Below are 16,312 nucleotides of genomic sequence, written 5' to 3'. Positions count from 1 at the left end.
CCAGGGATTGCACAGCCTGTGCTCACCCCCAGGTCCTTGTCCCCCTGGCCCAGCCATCACTGCAGCTCTGCTCTCTGGCATCCTGCTCCTGACACCTTCCCTGTCCCTGTTTGAGTGGAACAGAGCAGCAGTGCAGGTGTGGGTGGGATGGCAGAATGGGGAGCACTGGGAACCTTGGGAGCAGGACAGGGGTTCAGCAAAATCCCTGAAATAAAGGGGAAGGATGTGTCTGTGCAGGAACAGGGGGCAAACACAGCTCTTCTGGCACAGGCCATGGACTTCGCCCGAGGCACTGTGAGAACACACGGCCCGTATCTTAACCAGCCACTGCTTTAACGCTTTGCCTGTGTGAAGGGAAGCACATCTGTGCTCACTGCCCTCTGCCAGCTGTGTCCTTCAGAGGTATTTGTGGCTTCCAGCGCTGCCGAGCAGCACGTTCCGGCGGGACAGGCGCCGGCACACGCTCCCTAATGCTGTCGGGAGCCGGGATTAGCAACCAGCACTGCCCATGCCAGGGCCCATCTGCGCCGGGCAGCTGCTGGCAGCGCTGCAGGTAGCGTGCTGGGACTGCTGCTCCGGTTTTGTGCGGCTGCTGTTGGCATTAGGAATTCGCTCAAGGTGAGCAGAGCCACGGCCACAAGCACTTTGTGTAAAGCACCCATAAATGATGAACCGGCTCAGCCAGCCAAGCAAATGGGAAAAGCCAATGTTGGCTGCCCCAGGATCAGAGCCTTCGTGGAGCGGCCTTTTGCCATCTGGAGAAAGGTCTTTGGAGTATGCCCTATCACATGGATGTACACACACTGATAGTGTCAGTGATTAATATGATTGTGTAACTCAAATTATACGTGTATTCTTTGATCTAGACTTTGAAATACTTTTTTACGGCTTTAAAACGCTATGTATGGATATGAATGCATATGTAGAGACATGAATGTGTATGTGGAGACATGTATGGATATGGATGTATAGGTGGAGATGTGGATGTATGTGTATGGACAGGGATGTATGTGTATGGATGTGAATGTATATATAGAGACATGTACGGATATGGATGTAGATGTATGGATATGAATGTATACGTAGAGACATGAATGTTTATGTACGGATGTGAATGCATTTGGTTTTGACTACAGGTAAGAGCAGACACAGGACCTTCCCGAGGAGCACTATTTGATTTAATTAACCCCCTGTTTATTTGATAGCAAGGGGGGTACTTTCAGGACAAGGCCCTTGCTCCTCACATGTAGGGACACCAGCCCTGGCTCCGCGGGCCCGTTTCACCCTTCCCCATCTCTTCCCCCCGCAGCTGAGCAGAGGGCGAGGGGCGGCCCCTCAGGGCCGGAGCTGAGCGGGGTGTGTGGGGGGAGCTCCCCTCAGCCGGGCCCCGCCGTCACCATGGCGACCGCGCGCGCGGCGCGGCGTGTCCCAGGCGGCGGCCCGTAGCGCGGTGCATCGTGGGCCGAGCCAAGATGGCCGCGTCCTGGCCGCGGTGCTGAGCCCAGGCGGCTGCCGGTGCCGCGGGACGCGTCGCCCCTTCACCCCCCCCCCTCCTCACCTCCCACCTCCCCGTCCCCTCCTCCGCCCCCCGCCGATCCGCTCCGCTCCGCGGTCTCCGGTGTGCGAGAAGCGCGGGGCCGCCATGGGCCGGGCGCGGCTCCCTCCGCAGCGAACGCGGGGCCCGCGGGGCTAGAGGCGGCGAGGGGAGGCCCCGGGCCGGGCCCCGCCGCTGCTCGGCCCGCGGAGGGGCCGGGAGGCGCCGCCGCTCCCCGGGCCCTGACGGGGCTGAGGCGCGGAGCCGCCGGGCGTGAGGCGCCGCTTGCCCCGGGCTCGTCCTTGGCCGCCCCCGCTGCCCTTGGCCGTCCTCGGGGCCGGGGCCGCCGGGCACTCGTTGGCCGCCGCCGCCGCCGCCCCGATGGAGGCCGAGCTGCTGCAGTCGCCTCTGCTGGGGCTGGGGGAGGAGGATGAGTCCGACCTGAGCGACTGGAACCTGCCCCTGGCCTTCATGAAGAAGAGGCACTGCGAGAAGATCGAGGGCTCCAAGTCCTTGGCGCAGAGCTGGAGGATGAAGGACCGGGTGAGGCTGAGGGGCAGGGGGGGTTTGGGGGGGGTGTGGGGGGTGTGGGGAAGGAGTCGGTGCCCTGAGGGCTCCCAGCTGGGGGCTGCGTTCAGGGCAGGGGCCCGGGGGGGGATCCGATCGCACCCAACGCGCCCTCAGCCTGGGTGCCCCTCATGTGTGTGAGGGATGCGGCCGGGTCCCAAATGTGGGGCTGGGAGATCCCTGAAGACCCCTTCCAGCTCTGGGCATTGCATGGAAAATGCAGATTCCAACTTCACCGTAACATGCTGTTTGAATAGCTCCCTCCTTTAAGCTCTTTAAATGGAATTGGTACTTGGTGTTCTTCAGTGGAGGCAATAAAATTAACGAGGGCTAAAGCAGCGCTGCGGATCGGCAGGTAATGACGCCGGAGCAAGGCACGGGAAATGCCCTTGCAGGAGGCTGCTGGAGGTGCACGGAAGCTTTGTGGTTTCGAAGTTCGCCACCAGCACGTTATGTGGGATACAAAATTAAGGCGTTCTTTGTGTGTGTGACTCAGTCTGAGAGGAAACTGAGATTATATGATTTTGGAGGCAGAAAACAATTATTAGATGAAGCACCTAGTGAGTGTTACAGCAAGGTGATGCTCTTGTAGGTGTGTTGTGTATTGCACTGGTAAGGCCAAGCAAAGATCTCTGCCAGGGCGTCTTCAACCCTGTGCTATGTTTGTGTCCTGCCTTAGTTAGGCTAAGCTAAAACAAATATACAGGCAAACACCTAACAAACACTGCGGATAATCAGCTCCACGCCTTCCAGTTTTGGAATTGGCTTTCAGTTGTTACCGGGTTCCCGAGGTCTCGGAGTTGTGTCCGTAACCTGTATGATTTCTTTGTCTGACCGAATTCCTGTTACGTTTATGATCCCGTTTGTAACGCTGCGACCTAAGCTTGGGAACTGCTGGAAACTCCTTCCTCGAAGTTCTTCCCAAAGGCACCACGAGCAGGGCTGGGGGGGCTGTGTGGTAATCTGGATGTTCCTGGGGGTGTTCGCCCGATGGTTCCTGTGCTCAGAAGTGCTGGGGAAGGCTCGGGCAGAGCCAGAATTGTCTGAGTAGAGCCATGTAGTAAGGATCTGACTTGGCAGATCGTTAATGGGCTGAATTGAATTTTTTGGTTTAGGATCCAATTTAAATGAGCCGTAGAACACAGTGTCTTGTGGTGTGCCTTCTTTAAAGGGTTTTGGCAAAAAAGCGATTTTCTCTACTAGACTGTGGAGGTGGGATGAGCTCGCTTGTCTATTTTAGTGATCCCTCTGCCTTCCCGTGAAGCTTCCTATTTGCTTACTTGATGATCTGCAAGCTGTCTTTTTCTAAATCGGGAACGACTTTGCCTTGATGATCAATAGGTTACAGCATAAACGTGAGTACAGGGGTAGTAGTAATCAGCTGCCTTCTCTCTGTTGTAGCACGTCTCACGTGCCTGTTACAGTAAAAGGGAATCTCTTTAATGAAGAGAGCGGTGGTTACAACAGTCGGCATGGCCCAGAGCTCAGCAAAATCAGGCCCTGAGGGAATTCATTCTCAAAGACATTGAGTTTTATTTTTGTAAATGAAGAGAACGGAATAAACTGAAGACTTCACATTTGCTTCTTTCTGCTTTCACTGTGAGCTTGAAACAAGTAACTTCAGAGCCAGATGAGTCGTGCTGATCACGTTGTGCCTGTGGACAGCTTTATTAGGGATTGTTTGGATACATGATTTGCCATTATGTATAATTACTTTTTGCTTAAGAACAAGATTTTTCCTCCCCTCCTCCTGATTTCACTTAACTTGAGTTGTTCTCTCTTGCTTTATAAATAATTCCTCTCGTTTTGTTGTTTTAGCTGACTTCAGGAACTCTTCTCGTTCGTTTTCTGTTTCTTTAGAGCTCTGTTCCCCACCGATCAGAATTCTATGTTGCAGCCGTGCTTGTTTTGGTCAGCATTCAAGGCCTCTGATACCTTTCTGTAGCCACTAATCAAATTAAGAACACGTAGTGGTTCCTTTTCTGTCTCCACCTGACTGCTGGCTTGTCGTGCTCCCCAGCTGACTTCAGCTTCCTTTACTTGTCTGCTGCTGCCTTGCTCCAAAAGCCACCTCCCATTGCCCCAGATGTGCGTTCTTCTCCTCCAGGTGCTATCGAAAGATTTTCTTGAGGGCTGGAGGGGTGTAACTCATCTCTTGCTATGATTTGAAAGTGTGGAAAGCATTTGATAAATTTGCTTGTGGCAGCATAGGCTGAGCCTATATCTAAACTAAGAAATTCTTAAAGGTCCACCAACCAGAATGTGTATTTGCTAGAGATGCAGATAAACCTGTAGCATTTTTTCCCTATGAATCATGAAAAAAACACAGGCTGGGGCAGGTTTTGTGCTTATACATCACCTTGAGCACTCCCTGCTAAGGAGTGAGCCTAACTTCACTATAGCTACAGGAAATTATTCCACTAAGGTTTGGGAAGGGAATGACTTTTGGAATGACTTTTTTTTTTTGTTGTTGTTGCTCTAAAAAACCCAGAGCTTATAGGAAATTAAAGATTCTTTAGAAAGCAGGAATCCAGCAAGAAGGAAGAATCGAATAAGAAAAGTAATCAGCAGTAAATCTAGGTAAAGTAACTGAACCACGCTCGCCCCCTTTCATCTGGAGGGACTGCTCTGAAGACATTTAATCTTTCGTCTCCTGCTTCGCTGGACTACATATGCCATCAAAGTGACACTGCTTTGATCTATTATTTATTTAAAGTATATTTTTAACACAGGAGGTTTGGAATTATGCTTTGTGTATTGAATTAAATCGCACAGCCTCGGCAGCAGTCAAGTCGTGAAACTTGATTTAAATAAAGAGGTTTCAAAGATACCAGGTTTTACTGACAAGTTGCTACCAAATTCAGAATATTTAAATGAGGCTACGCCGTACTTACATTGATTTCTAAAATAAGTGGCAAGTAAGAAAGCCAGTTGTAATAGTTTGACTGTAGCATTTTTTTCTTGCTGCCTCATAACTTGCTGAGTGAGAATTAAATCCTCTTTTTATGAGAGGAGGAATGCACAATTAGGTTTCTATGGAAATGCAGATTAAAACAGTGCTGCATACAGATGCCCTCGGTTCAGAGAAGCAGAGCTCACCTGCCTGCACGGTGCGTGTTTCCTACGGCAGGGGAAGTTAACGGAGGCGATAGCACTGGGAGCTTGTGCACATTATTTCAGCTTCAGGCGGTTGTTTTGGACTTTCCAACCACAACTGCACTGGAAGGAGCTTGGCTGCCCGCTGATCTCCCTCTCTCCTCCAGGTCCAGTTCAGGGGGTGTCTGTGAGCTGAGGGAACCTCGTCGGGGTGCGAGGTCACGTTTTGGTGGCAGCCTTTGCTTCAGTTCTGCTGATTGCATCCTAAGCATTTGTCTTGTGTTGGCTTTTGCATTGTCACAGGCTGTCAGCTGTGTTCGTGTGTAAGAAACTCACAACCTGGGCATTAGTCTGGGGTCAAAACCAAACGATGTGTGCCTTCTGCTCTTCCCCCAGTGTGTGGGTGAGCTCCTGGGCTGGCTGGGAGCACTCTGCTCCTTTGCCGTGGAGTGGCCCCTGGAGCTGGGGGTGGTGTGGCTCTGTTTTCCCCCCCACCAGGCTGTGGCTGCAATCTGTGGCGGCTTGATGGTTGCTCAGAGGGGCAGCAGCTGCCCTGCAAGGTGTGCGAATTGACGCCAAGGTAGGGCACCTGCTGCTTTACAAATGGCTTTGGAAACACAAACCAAAACAAAGCAACTCGGCTTCTCCCACCGCCGAACCCCCTGCTGTAAGTAATGAGCGCTGTCCTCCAGTTACGGATTTGTCTTCTCTTACCCAGAGCAGGATTCGTTTTGAATTAAGATCGTTGGGTATTGATTGAATCGAGTTGGGAAGCTCGCACTGCATCTGTCTACAGACACTTTTCTGTCCAAGCAGAGAGGACTTGAACAGCTCTGAAGAGTTTTGCAGACTTCTTGCAGGATGATTCGGAACTTTTTGTGATGGTTCAATGTGCAGAGTGAACGTGTAGTGGGGGTACATTTGTCTACATGTCTTAAAATCAAGCTTTAAAGTTTTTTTTGTTTTGTTTTTTAACAGACTGAAGCCAACATTTGAACTCTCTGAGTTCATTTTATTGCTGGTAGAGAGGTGTCTGTGTGGTGGAGGTAGTTGTTCCCTCATACCAGTTACAGTTGTGTTCCTGGTAAGCTCAGATTAAAACCTGGAGATGTTCTGCTACATCCCAACTTCGAGTTCAAATGGTTTTTCTTGTGTAGTTTAAGATACAAAGTTCTGAGAGATGCTCACTGGCACAAGGCTTTATTAGTGAAGGTAACTTGTGGGATGTCAATGACTACAGAATAAAACTATACCTCATTGTGCATTTCTTTAGTTGTCTGGATTTAATCAATCTGCTCTTTCCCCAGAGTATTCCAAGACCAGGGACTCCATAGGGATTTTTTTCTCGTGGAGAAGGCTGTGGATCAGTTCTGCTGACAACTACTCCTGTACTGCAGCTCTGGGCACATTGCAGTGCTTCCGAGGGTTACGTGAACCTTTAGGAGATGCTTTGTTAGGGCGTTTCTGGTTCTTAAGCTTCTCTCTGCCTTCGTGCAGGTAGAGAAATCCCAGGACAGCAGCCTTCCTTGGAGCGTCGTTTCTGTTTTTCTCCATGGGTCTTTCTTTTTTTGAGAGTTTTGGGGGTGTTCTCGTTTCTTCTCTGCTGCCTTGCTTTAATTGGCTTGCTGCTGCGCTGATCTTCTACTCGTGAATGTTTGTGATGGTGACTGTTAGCACGGTAAGGCCACTGATAACCGAGGGAGGTCATTGATCGTTCCTTGTGGCTCAGTTTTGAGACAGACTTGCCTAGGAAGGAGAATGAGGGGTTCTTTAGCCAAAATACATTCAGGAGCATTTTCCTGATCATCCTAGGCAGCAGGGCTCTTCAGCAAGTTGCTGCGTGCTGTGGGTCCTCAGGTTTTCTGCCGTATTTTGCTGCTTTGCTGTCCCGGTGCCTCAGCCACCTTCGTCAGTTTTATTCTGAAGAGCAGCTCTGCCACGCGTGGCCACCTCCAGTCCCGGGGGACATCTCGGGATGGCGTTCCCTCCTGGTGCTGTTCTCAGGGCAGGTGAACAGCCCGTGTGTGTGTGTGCAGAGATTTCATGGTACTGGTGTGGGAGACGGGCTAGAAAAGGGAAACAAACACGAAGGAGGAGTTGAGCTGGGAACCTGGTACCTGCTGGCACAGCAAGCACCGACCTTTCGGACCACAGATGGTGGAGGCTGCCTGCAGAGGTATTGCATTATTAACGTTACCTTGAAGTTTTTCTTTGCCTTCTGCTATTTTTATCACCGTGCAGAAGCACACGGATGTTTTTTCAAACAATGTATTTCTCGTAAACTTCCTATAAAAGCTTCCTTGCAATGGGAAGCTCTTGGTGAAGACGTCACCTTGTAAACGTTACAAAGGAGCTGGAGAGGTTTCGGCAGGCCTGGTGCTCCTCTTGTGTCTTGGTAGCTGGTCTGCTAAAGGGAAGATCCATTTAAAAAGGGAAGAGTAGCGCTCGATTCCCAGTCCCTGCTGAGTGGGACCAGGTCACAGCCTGGGGGGCCAAGCGCCTGCGTGGCAGGCAGCGCATCCAAGGGGCTCTGCGCTCCTCTGCCCGCTCCCCGAGCCTCCCTGCTCCACTTTCTGCTTTCTGTATAAATTATACAGTTGTGTGGCTCTCACTTTTGGATTTTTTTCCTGCTGTTCTGAATCGTAACGAGCACCCTGGGGAAGCGAGACGCGGGTGGCTTGGCTTCAGACAAGCAAGAGCCGAGCGCTCGATGGAAGTCCAGCGAGCTGCGCTGCTTCTCTTGTTTTCCTTCTTGGCATCAGGATATGGGCTTATTGGTATGTTGGTGTTAGGCTGAAGGAGTCTAGAGGAGAGAATGAAGCAGCCAAATAATATAAATGATACTTGGTCATGCTGGGTTTGCGTACATCCTTACAGGGAGGCAGATTTAAAGCATGATGTAGTGGCAGTTTGTGCAATTCTGGGGGCCACGTAATAAACGTAATTAGAGGTGGATTAATGCTGTCAGAAATACCGGTTAGAGCTTTCAGCTTTGGTAGCCGCTCCCGGGTTTGCCAATATTTAAGGTGAATCGAAGGGGAAACTTCTGATTAGAAGCTTCAAGGTAACGTGTTTCCCATCCAGCTGTGGGCTGTTTGTGTGGGGTATACGTACCTGGAGTGCTCAACACCATGTGCTTTGCCTGCCAAAACATCTCCTGCTGCAGAATTTTAGAAAAATGAATAAAAGGTGGAAAAATGCAGGATGGCTTCTGAATGTGGCAATATGAAAAAATAAAAATAAAAACCTGAAACCCAAATCCTTTAGTCTCTTCTTCAGGTAATTATAAGCACCTAACTAAGGTTCTTGTCTCTATGAGCTGTGTCATTTCAGAGGTCTGCGAGATGTATCCAGGTTAGCTACATGTGATGGAAACAAAAAACAAGGACTAAACATTTTGGTAGAGTTTAGTTAGTCACTTGGAGGTTTTTCCTTCTATTGCTTTTGGTTTCAGCATTAGAAAGGACATACTATATCCTAATATTGATCAGGGACCCTGAGTAGCATATTCCCATATTTTAATAATACATTTCAGTTGGACAGTGACTAATTTAAGATGCATAGAAGTCCAATGATATCCATTTCCATGCTGTATAAAAGAAGAATGAGCTGTGGAAATAATAATAAAAATAGTAATGTAAAATCTCGAAGTACTGTTCTATTAAAAAAAAATGTAATCAGTCATGCCTTGCTTAAAATAGTTTGTGTTAAAGAGCAGATAACGAAACTTAGTTGAAACCGTTCAGAAGTTATAGTAGACTTCAACACAAAAATTATTTAGCTTCTACACTAAGTAAGCGTTTTACTGTTTTTTCTTTCCAGATGAAGACTGTTAGTGTTGCCTTAGTTTTGTGCCTAAATGTCGGCGTGGACCCTCCTGATGTGGTGAAAACAACTCCGTGTGCCCGTCTGGAGTGTTGGATAGGTAAGTCTTGAATCTTCCGAGTTCCAGATAACTGCATCAGTCTTACAGATACTGAGGTGTAGCATATATGGTAATTGCAAAGTTGTCGGTTTCCTGGACTTAAAACTAGGGTGAACAAAAGGAAATCTGGTTTATGATTTTTCCATGTCTATACGAGTTAATTAAGTGTCCAGCAGTATCAGCTGCCATAGGTCATCTCTCCTGCTTTATTCTAAAATGAGATAGTATGGAGGAAAAAAGGCTGCTAATTAGCTACTTACTTGTAAATCTACAGGAATTAAAAATATTAAAAAAATGTATCTAAGGAAACCTCTGAGCAGTTACATCTTTAGAGTGCTCTGCAAAGGTTTAAAATAACCCTGCCTCATACAGTCAAGAAATAGGTCTTTAACATGCATGGACTTCACTGCAGATCGAGGTGACTGCTCTGAGGCTATTTGACTTGGGTACATAAATTCAGAAAACCTGGAATTATTCCCAAAAATCTCTTGCTAGCAGTGCTAACACAAGGGCTTGATACTTTGATGCAGCATCGGATTAAATTTCTATTTTTTTCATTAGGAAGTGAAAAGTTTCCTTGGTTTTGGAGATTTTCAAGATGAGATAAATCTGAAATAATATTGAAAGGAATTACCTTGTGTAAGAAAACGAAGAGATTTGGGTTTTATCTAGGAATTGAAAATGTTCAGTCTTCAGCGAGTAAGACGCAAAGCCCCGTAATCCCAAATACTGAGCCTTATAATGGGCTACAGTGGCAAATTAATCATTGTATAAACTGAACTTCTTAAAAAACAACTTTCAGAACATTTCGTTTCTAACCTGCTTTATGAATCTGCAGTGTCTCATTTTGTTTTTTAAACCAAAAAATGCTGATGACTTTAAAGCAATTAAAAAGCCATGAGCATTCACTAACAAATATGTCTCTTCAGTGGAGAGAACAGCTCTCATTTCTCACTGGTACATGGGTAGAGAGCAAAGAGAATGAGGAGTGTTGCAGAGTCGTTAAGGTTATTAGTGATTATCATCAACAAAGAGAATTTTGAATGCAGTTTTTAAATTAAATTTTTAGTGTGTGTACACAAGCACTCCTTTCCATTTCTACTGTTTTCAGAAATGTAAAGTTGTGTAATCTGCAAAAACACCCACTGTTTTTTCTGCTGTACAAGAGTCTTGAGGGAAACAGAAGATTTTCTTCTCTTGTTTGCCTCTTGGAGTGGCACCAGTGTACTTTGTTAGAGCAGGAAGGGCATTGTCTAGTGCTCGGTACTCCAAAGTCCACTAACGGTATTCCTCTGCTGTCAGAGTGGATCTGAAATATTTTTTTTAACGTTCAGCTTGGTCCTTTTGAAGGACACAATAAATAAATGTCTGGTGTATTTATGCTACATTTTTGTTGTTTGAGCAGTAGCTGATGGCATATTAACTAACAAAAGGTCTCACAAGGCAGTGTGAGTCCTTTTAGTAGCATCAGTGCCAATGCTGCTGTCCTGCAGCTCAAGGGTCTCTCGTGAAACTTGCCTTAAAAAGCAAGGGGACTGGTGCAGTTCGGAGTGACAAAGATTACTGCAGTGTGTAGAAACATTTCTGAAATGTATGTCAGTGAGTGCTGAAACTGCAGGCTTTATAGAGAGGACTGGAGAACTCATTTTTGTCTGGTGATGCTCCTGGCTACACTTGTGGAGTAAGAGCTGAAGCTAAGCTGAAGAAAATAAATTGTCTGCTTAGACTTCAAGAAGCCCATTTACTACTGCTGGTTATTTGTTTTCAGTATGTCTGGAAAAATGTGAATGATATATTACCTTAAATCATTCTACAAAAGAATACGATAACTTCAGCAAAATCCTAGTTTTTATGCATTTGAGAAAAATAACTCATAAAATCTTGCCTTCATCAAGCTTTATTAGGTTTTGTTTCTAATAGTATAAGGTAGAGTATTCATAAAGTTGATTTTAAAAACTTAATGGAATCTGTTAATTGCTTTTAAAAATAATTTGTATTAAATTGCAAAATATTAGCTTCTAGGCTTTTTTTTTGAAACTTGTCAATTATACGGCCATGCTTTTTTGAATGAGCACATAAGCTGAAATTATATTGCTATGGATTGTGGTAATTATCTAGTGATAAAATTAACTTATTAAAATGGTTATATGTTTGATGATAAACATTTTTTTCTAATAAAAACAATCTTGCTTCATTTACTACCATTGCTTACTGCTTCAGAGGCTATACACCATTTGTAATGTTTGTGTAAGCTATTTCAATTGTCATTATTTACTACAGAAACATTTTTTTAGTATTAAAAGACACAAATGTTAAGCCTTTCCTCCTCCCTTTCAAACATTTGTATTTATTACCTTAGTGAGAGAAATCTTCCAAATCTGTCAGGTTCTAATGGTTTTTACTTTGCATCTGAGTGGAGAGTTTGAGGATAATTTTTTGGTGTTATACCTAAATAACTTCCATGAAGAATATAATGTTGATGAATTTTAAAATGAATGCAGGAAAGAAATCTGCACTAAGTTATCACTAAATGCCCTCTCCTGCATGCAGAACGCTGGAGAGGAGCAGTGCAGAAAGCTTTGATGCCTTTGTTCTGCAAGGAGTGCTGCTCTTGTCAGTAGGCTTTGGTCTCCAAGGTTGTAGATCCGGATTTTACAGAAACATAATGCGAAGTAGCTACAGGTGTAAATGCACATGGAACTGGAAGTAATGTCATCCTCTTGGTAAGCTGAACGACTCAATCGTGGTCAAAAAGACTCATGTGTGTTTTGTTTCTTAGATCCCCTATCAATGGGTCCTCAAAAAGCTCTGGAAACCATTGGGGCGAACTTACAGAAGCAGTATGAAAACTGGCAGCCAAGAGTAAGTATTCCTTGGGCTCCCCCTCAGCATCTATAGGCGTGACACCCCTTCACTGTAGACTTTCAACTTAGAAAACTGAGGTGTGTGCTATTGTGTGGCACGGCGCTCTTGCAGCATTTGTTGCTTCTGTCATCCATCAGGATGAACACGTTCTTGCAGGCTGTCAAAATCCCAAGGTTTCTAGCGGATACTTCTTGGCTAGCACTTCTTCAATCATGTGTGGGATGTTTTAGATAAGAACTCAGCTGTAGAACTTAATTTATATTCTCCCGTCTTTATTTTTTGAGGTGTTCACAGGTTTTTCATTCTGAGTTTTGTGGTTTCATCTGTAATAAAAATATTTGGCCTCAGCTAGTTCAAAAGTATGTGTCTCAGCAGTCATGGGTACTTTGTTAATCTTCTGATGGGAAAAAGTAAACGTTGTATGGTCAGTAGCCAGGGAAGGCTGTTGGTTTGGTTGTAAAATGTAACTGGAGACCTTTGGTAACTGCTAATTGTATCTGTATAGAACTAATACAATGTGTATAGAAGTTTTTGAAAGTGACTGCTTTGGATACTAGTAACAAAGCAGAAGTTAAACATGCTCCTTACTGGTTATTTATTTTCTGCTCTGTAACATTTCAGTATCACTTCTGAGGGAAGTTTGTTACTGCTGGGTGTTTCAATATCCACAGTTTTGTATGTCTCAGTAAATAAGCTACATAAGATCTAAATAAAGTTTGAAGTCTGCAGCATTTTTCAAATAGGTATAAAAACCAAACTCTAGAATCATCCTCGCTATTAACATTTCCCGGTGTGTTCTTGTCCTTATCGGTGTGTTGTAGGGTATACACATAAATACTGCTCTTCAAAGTACCTACACTATTGGCTACTAAAGCATAAATTTATGATTATAAGTAATGTGTAACCCAAACAGAAATAATAACTTCACTGAATGAACCTACCTGTAGATTTGCCTTTATTTTTTTTCCCCTTATGATGCGCCTTAAGCTGATCTTCATTTTAGGGAGATGTTTTAGAGGGGACGCTGTTTGATCTCTTCATTTTAAATTGACTTCAGTATTAATGAGCATTTTTGTCAGCACTGGGACTATATTTTCTGCTTCTAACATTGCTCGCTACCTTATTTAATGTATGACCAACTGACTGTCTCTGTAATGTTTGTTGGTGGATGGTTTAAGTGTGATCTGCAACTGGCAAAGTTATTCTCGTGTTCCTGTCCTCAGTATAGGAAGAGTGGTTGAGAAGGCGTCTGTGTTAGCGGTGTCCTTAGGTATCTTCAACCGATCTTTCTATTTAAACTGTGCTGGGTTATGTTTGTTTACTCGTTTCTTCGTAATTTATAAAATCAATAAAGATAGATCGCCACTGCCAATGCTTTGTGTGAGCGCAGAACTTACCAGCTCTGAGGGGCTGTTCCTGCAGGGAGCTGCACCTTCTGGAGAGCTGGGGGGGGTTGATTTTGTTTTCTTTCCCCACATCTTCCATTCCTTCATAAAGGACCAGTACTTCCAGATAAAAGATAAATGGCTTTGGGGTTATCTTTGCAACAGTAAAAATTTTTTTCTTTTGCCAGATGCTGAGAATATTTTTCACCAAAAAAAGAGTTGTTGGTGCGTGTGGTTTATAAAGGATGCTGGTGAAGGACTTCATTGTATGCATTCTGAGTCCCTCTTCTGCTTTTTAACTCAAGCTTGATGGAAATAATATATGCAGAGCAGTTTGAGAAGAAATACATGTAATGCAGGCTCTTTATTTCTTGCCTGTGTGCGATACTTCCCTACCCCCTTGTTCAGGGTTGGCTGCTGAGAACTGAGTTCATCGTTCAGCGAAGGCTGGATGTGTTACCTGGAGGAGAAGTGCTGTGTTTAGTGGCGAGATGTTTACATTGCTAAATCTGTGGGTAGCTTTCTACATAACACTTCAAATGTGAATATTCGGTGGATATGCTTTTTTCCAGAAGTGTTTGGAAGTGTACTTATATACGAAGGGTTTGTCTTGAAGCGTGTAAGTATGGTGTATATTTAAGACAGAAGAATTTACTTTGGTGTTTTTCCTTTTGGTGCATTGGCAATTTTTTTAATCTATCTGGCAGCCCAGAGATTTGGCAGAAAATATAAACAGTGCCTGCGACCGAATGGGAGAAGTAAAACATCTTGATGCAAAGGTGACAACAAACCTTTCCCAGCTCTTTAATAACAGAGTCCGTATTACTGAGGATGAGGGACAGGCATCGAGGAGCAGCAGGTACTCTGTGTGTGGGCTGACCTCACGCTGCCTTGTAGAGTTTGCACAAAACATGAGGCAATTACTGAACTCAGATGTTTGTGTGCAAGGTGCCTGGTTCGTAGCAGTAAATCACAGCCCTTTGAAACATTGCGAAGCTAAACACGTACCGTTTTATTGCACTCTACAGGGCTCTTGAGTTTTCTGCAGTAATAAAGAGAAGTTGATGTGCCATCTGCAATAAAACAATAGGAACATTATTGAATTTCCTAGACCTTTCATATAAATACTAATACATCTAGTTTTGTCTAGTTCTCAGTGTTTTGGAATGGTTGAAGAATTGATGGGAAGAAGACAATTCTGGGAAAACTAGGCAGTCTGGAAAAAGACCAAATCATTAAAATCTTCTGAAATAGTTGGTGTTACTGGCTTGTTACTGTGGGTCCTTAAGCTAGGAAGTGCCTAGCATCAATATCGTATTGTGAATGCACAAATAGTGGTATCTGCTGGTAAATGGCTTGTCAGTCCTTCCAGTACTGTCCCAATAATAAATGCTGTGTGAAAAGTCCTTTAACACCACTACCAGTGCAGCTCTTGTCTGCTTGTAATTGTAAGATGATGTTTGAATAAATGCCCATTTTTGTTAAATACAAATAGCTTAGGTGAAAAAGCCTTAGAAGGGACAAGGATGGAAATTCTTTGTTTCTGGGAGCTCCCAGGCTGCACAGCTGATGCCAATTTCCCTCTAGGTCTTATTGAGCCCCTTTCTAAATAATTTATCAGCTTGCCATTGCTTGAAGTATTTCTTCTGATTAAATTTAAGACTTTGCTTTATTGTTGTGTAGCTACATAAATTTGTGTGCTGCAGGAGTAAGAAACACTTCAGCCATTCTTTCATCTGCAAAATACTGCGGTTAAACAATATTCAGTCATTTCACTGCAATTCTCAAATGAAAATTTTTACTGGGGGAAGCAAGTAGGAGATGACAAAGCTGCAGGCACACAATGAAGAATTTATCTCTGAAGGTTTTTGTCTGAACAAGTAAGAGGCCTTGCAATTCGGTGCAAAGATGATTGAGGAGCTAGTGAAAAAATGGGGAGAAAAAAATGAGAGCCCTTCTCCAGTATTGCCATGGGCTTTGAGTTCCACTGGGCATAGAAGGGGTGAAACCTGAGGGTAATCTGGAAAGGAGGCTCGGTGATAGGGGATAAGGGGGGCTGCCTAAGCAGCTGAGAATGAAATGAGGAAAAGGTAGGGGAGGCTAGGAGCACAGGACCCCATAGTGCAGCTCCGCGGAAAGCCTTCCCTGCAGCTGCCCTTTGGGTGTTTGGGGGAATCTGTGGGCTGATGGATCAGGGAATGGCTGGAGCAGCTGAGCAGAACTGGGATTTCCAGTTACAGGACCCAGGCTGAAGGTTTCAGCAGGCAGTGCCAGGAGAAGCCCATGGAAAAGGAGAGCCTTTAGCCGGACAGCGCCTTCCATCACTTTAATTGCCTACAATAAAATGTGCGTTGAGATTCTTTTGGAGATTCTTCATGTGCTCAGTACTTAAAGTATTTAGATAAGATATTGATCGCATGGAAATGGCATTTCTCTGCTTCTGGTCTTTCATTACCCTTTGCAGAATTCTGCCTGGATCAGGTGTGGTGCTGTAGTGAACGACCAGCAAGGGCAGTACTTTGCCTGTGCTGGCAGTGAGTAACAAATATTTCCCGTGGTGTTCGTGTGCACGTTTAGTTTTGGCAGCATCACGTGTTGCACCATTCAAAAAGCAGTGACTTCCCTGTTTTTAGAGTCTGTTGACTTTTAACTTAGGAATAATGCTCCGTGAGTTCAGTGTTCCTGCAGTGATGCAGTAGCCAAGTGTGGGATTTCATCAGCAGAAGCTGTTGCTGAAGTCCCAGTTCACATCCATTTCTGGGCAGAGCCTGGGACTGGGGGCTGGAGCAGAGGGGTTAGTGGAGAGCATGAAGGTGCTGCTCAGCTTTCTGCTGTTCCTGCAGGCTGGTTTGAGAGAATTTTTTCTGCATCCTCTTGGCTGGAGCTGTCTGAACCAGGCTGCAGTACCTCTGTATGAAAAGCCCCAATTACCCCGTGTAA

At 45.2% G+C, this 16,312-nt stretch overlaps 1 protein-coding gene across 4 annotated transcripts in view; it reads left to right on the top strand.

Moving 5' to 3' along the window:
• The first annotated feature begins 1,442 nt into the window (after positions 1–1,442).
• The window catches only part of RPTOR (regulatory associated protein of MTOR complex 1), a 135,903-nt gene continuing 121,033 nt past the window's right edge, over positions 1,443–16,312 (top strand). For 2 of the 4 annotated variants that reach the window (XM_068654649.1, XM_068654647.1), the window contains exons 1-3: positions 1,443–2,077; positions 9,020–9,122; positions 11,902–11,984. In XM_068654649.1, the coding sequence (XP_068510750.1) occupies positions 1,916–2,077; positions 9,020–9,122; positions 11,902–11,984 (348 nt within the window). In that variant the 5' untranslated portion in view covers positions 1,443–1,915. The remainder of the gene's footprint in view (positions 2,078–9,019; positions 9,123–11,901; positions 11,985–16,312) is intronic. The other 2 variants (XM_068654651.1, XM_068654650.1) reach the window with 1 other exon arrangement.

Source organism: Anas acuta, chromosome 18 (assembly GCF_963932015.1).
Source record: "Anas acuta chromosome 18, bAnaAcu1.1, whole genome shotgun sequence".
Classification (NCBI taxonomy): domain Eukaryota; kingdom Metazoa; phylum Chordata; class Aves; order Anseriformes; family Anatidae; genus Anas; species Anas acuta.
Note: the sequence above shows the minus strand (reverse complement) of the source record. Positions and strands in the feature narration are given on the sequence as shown.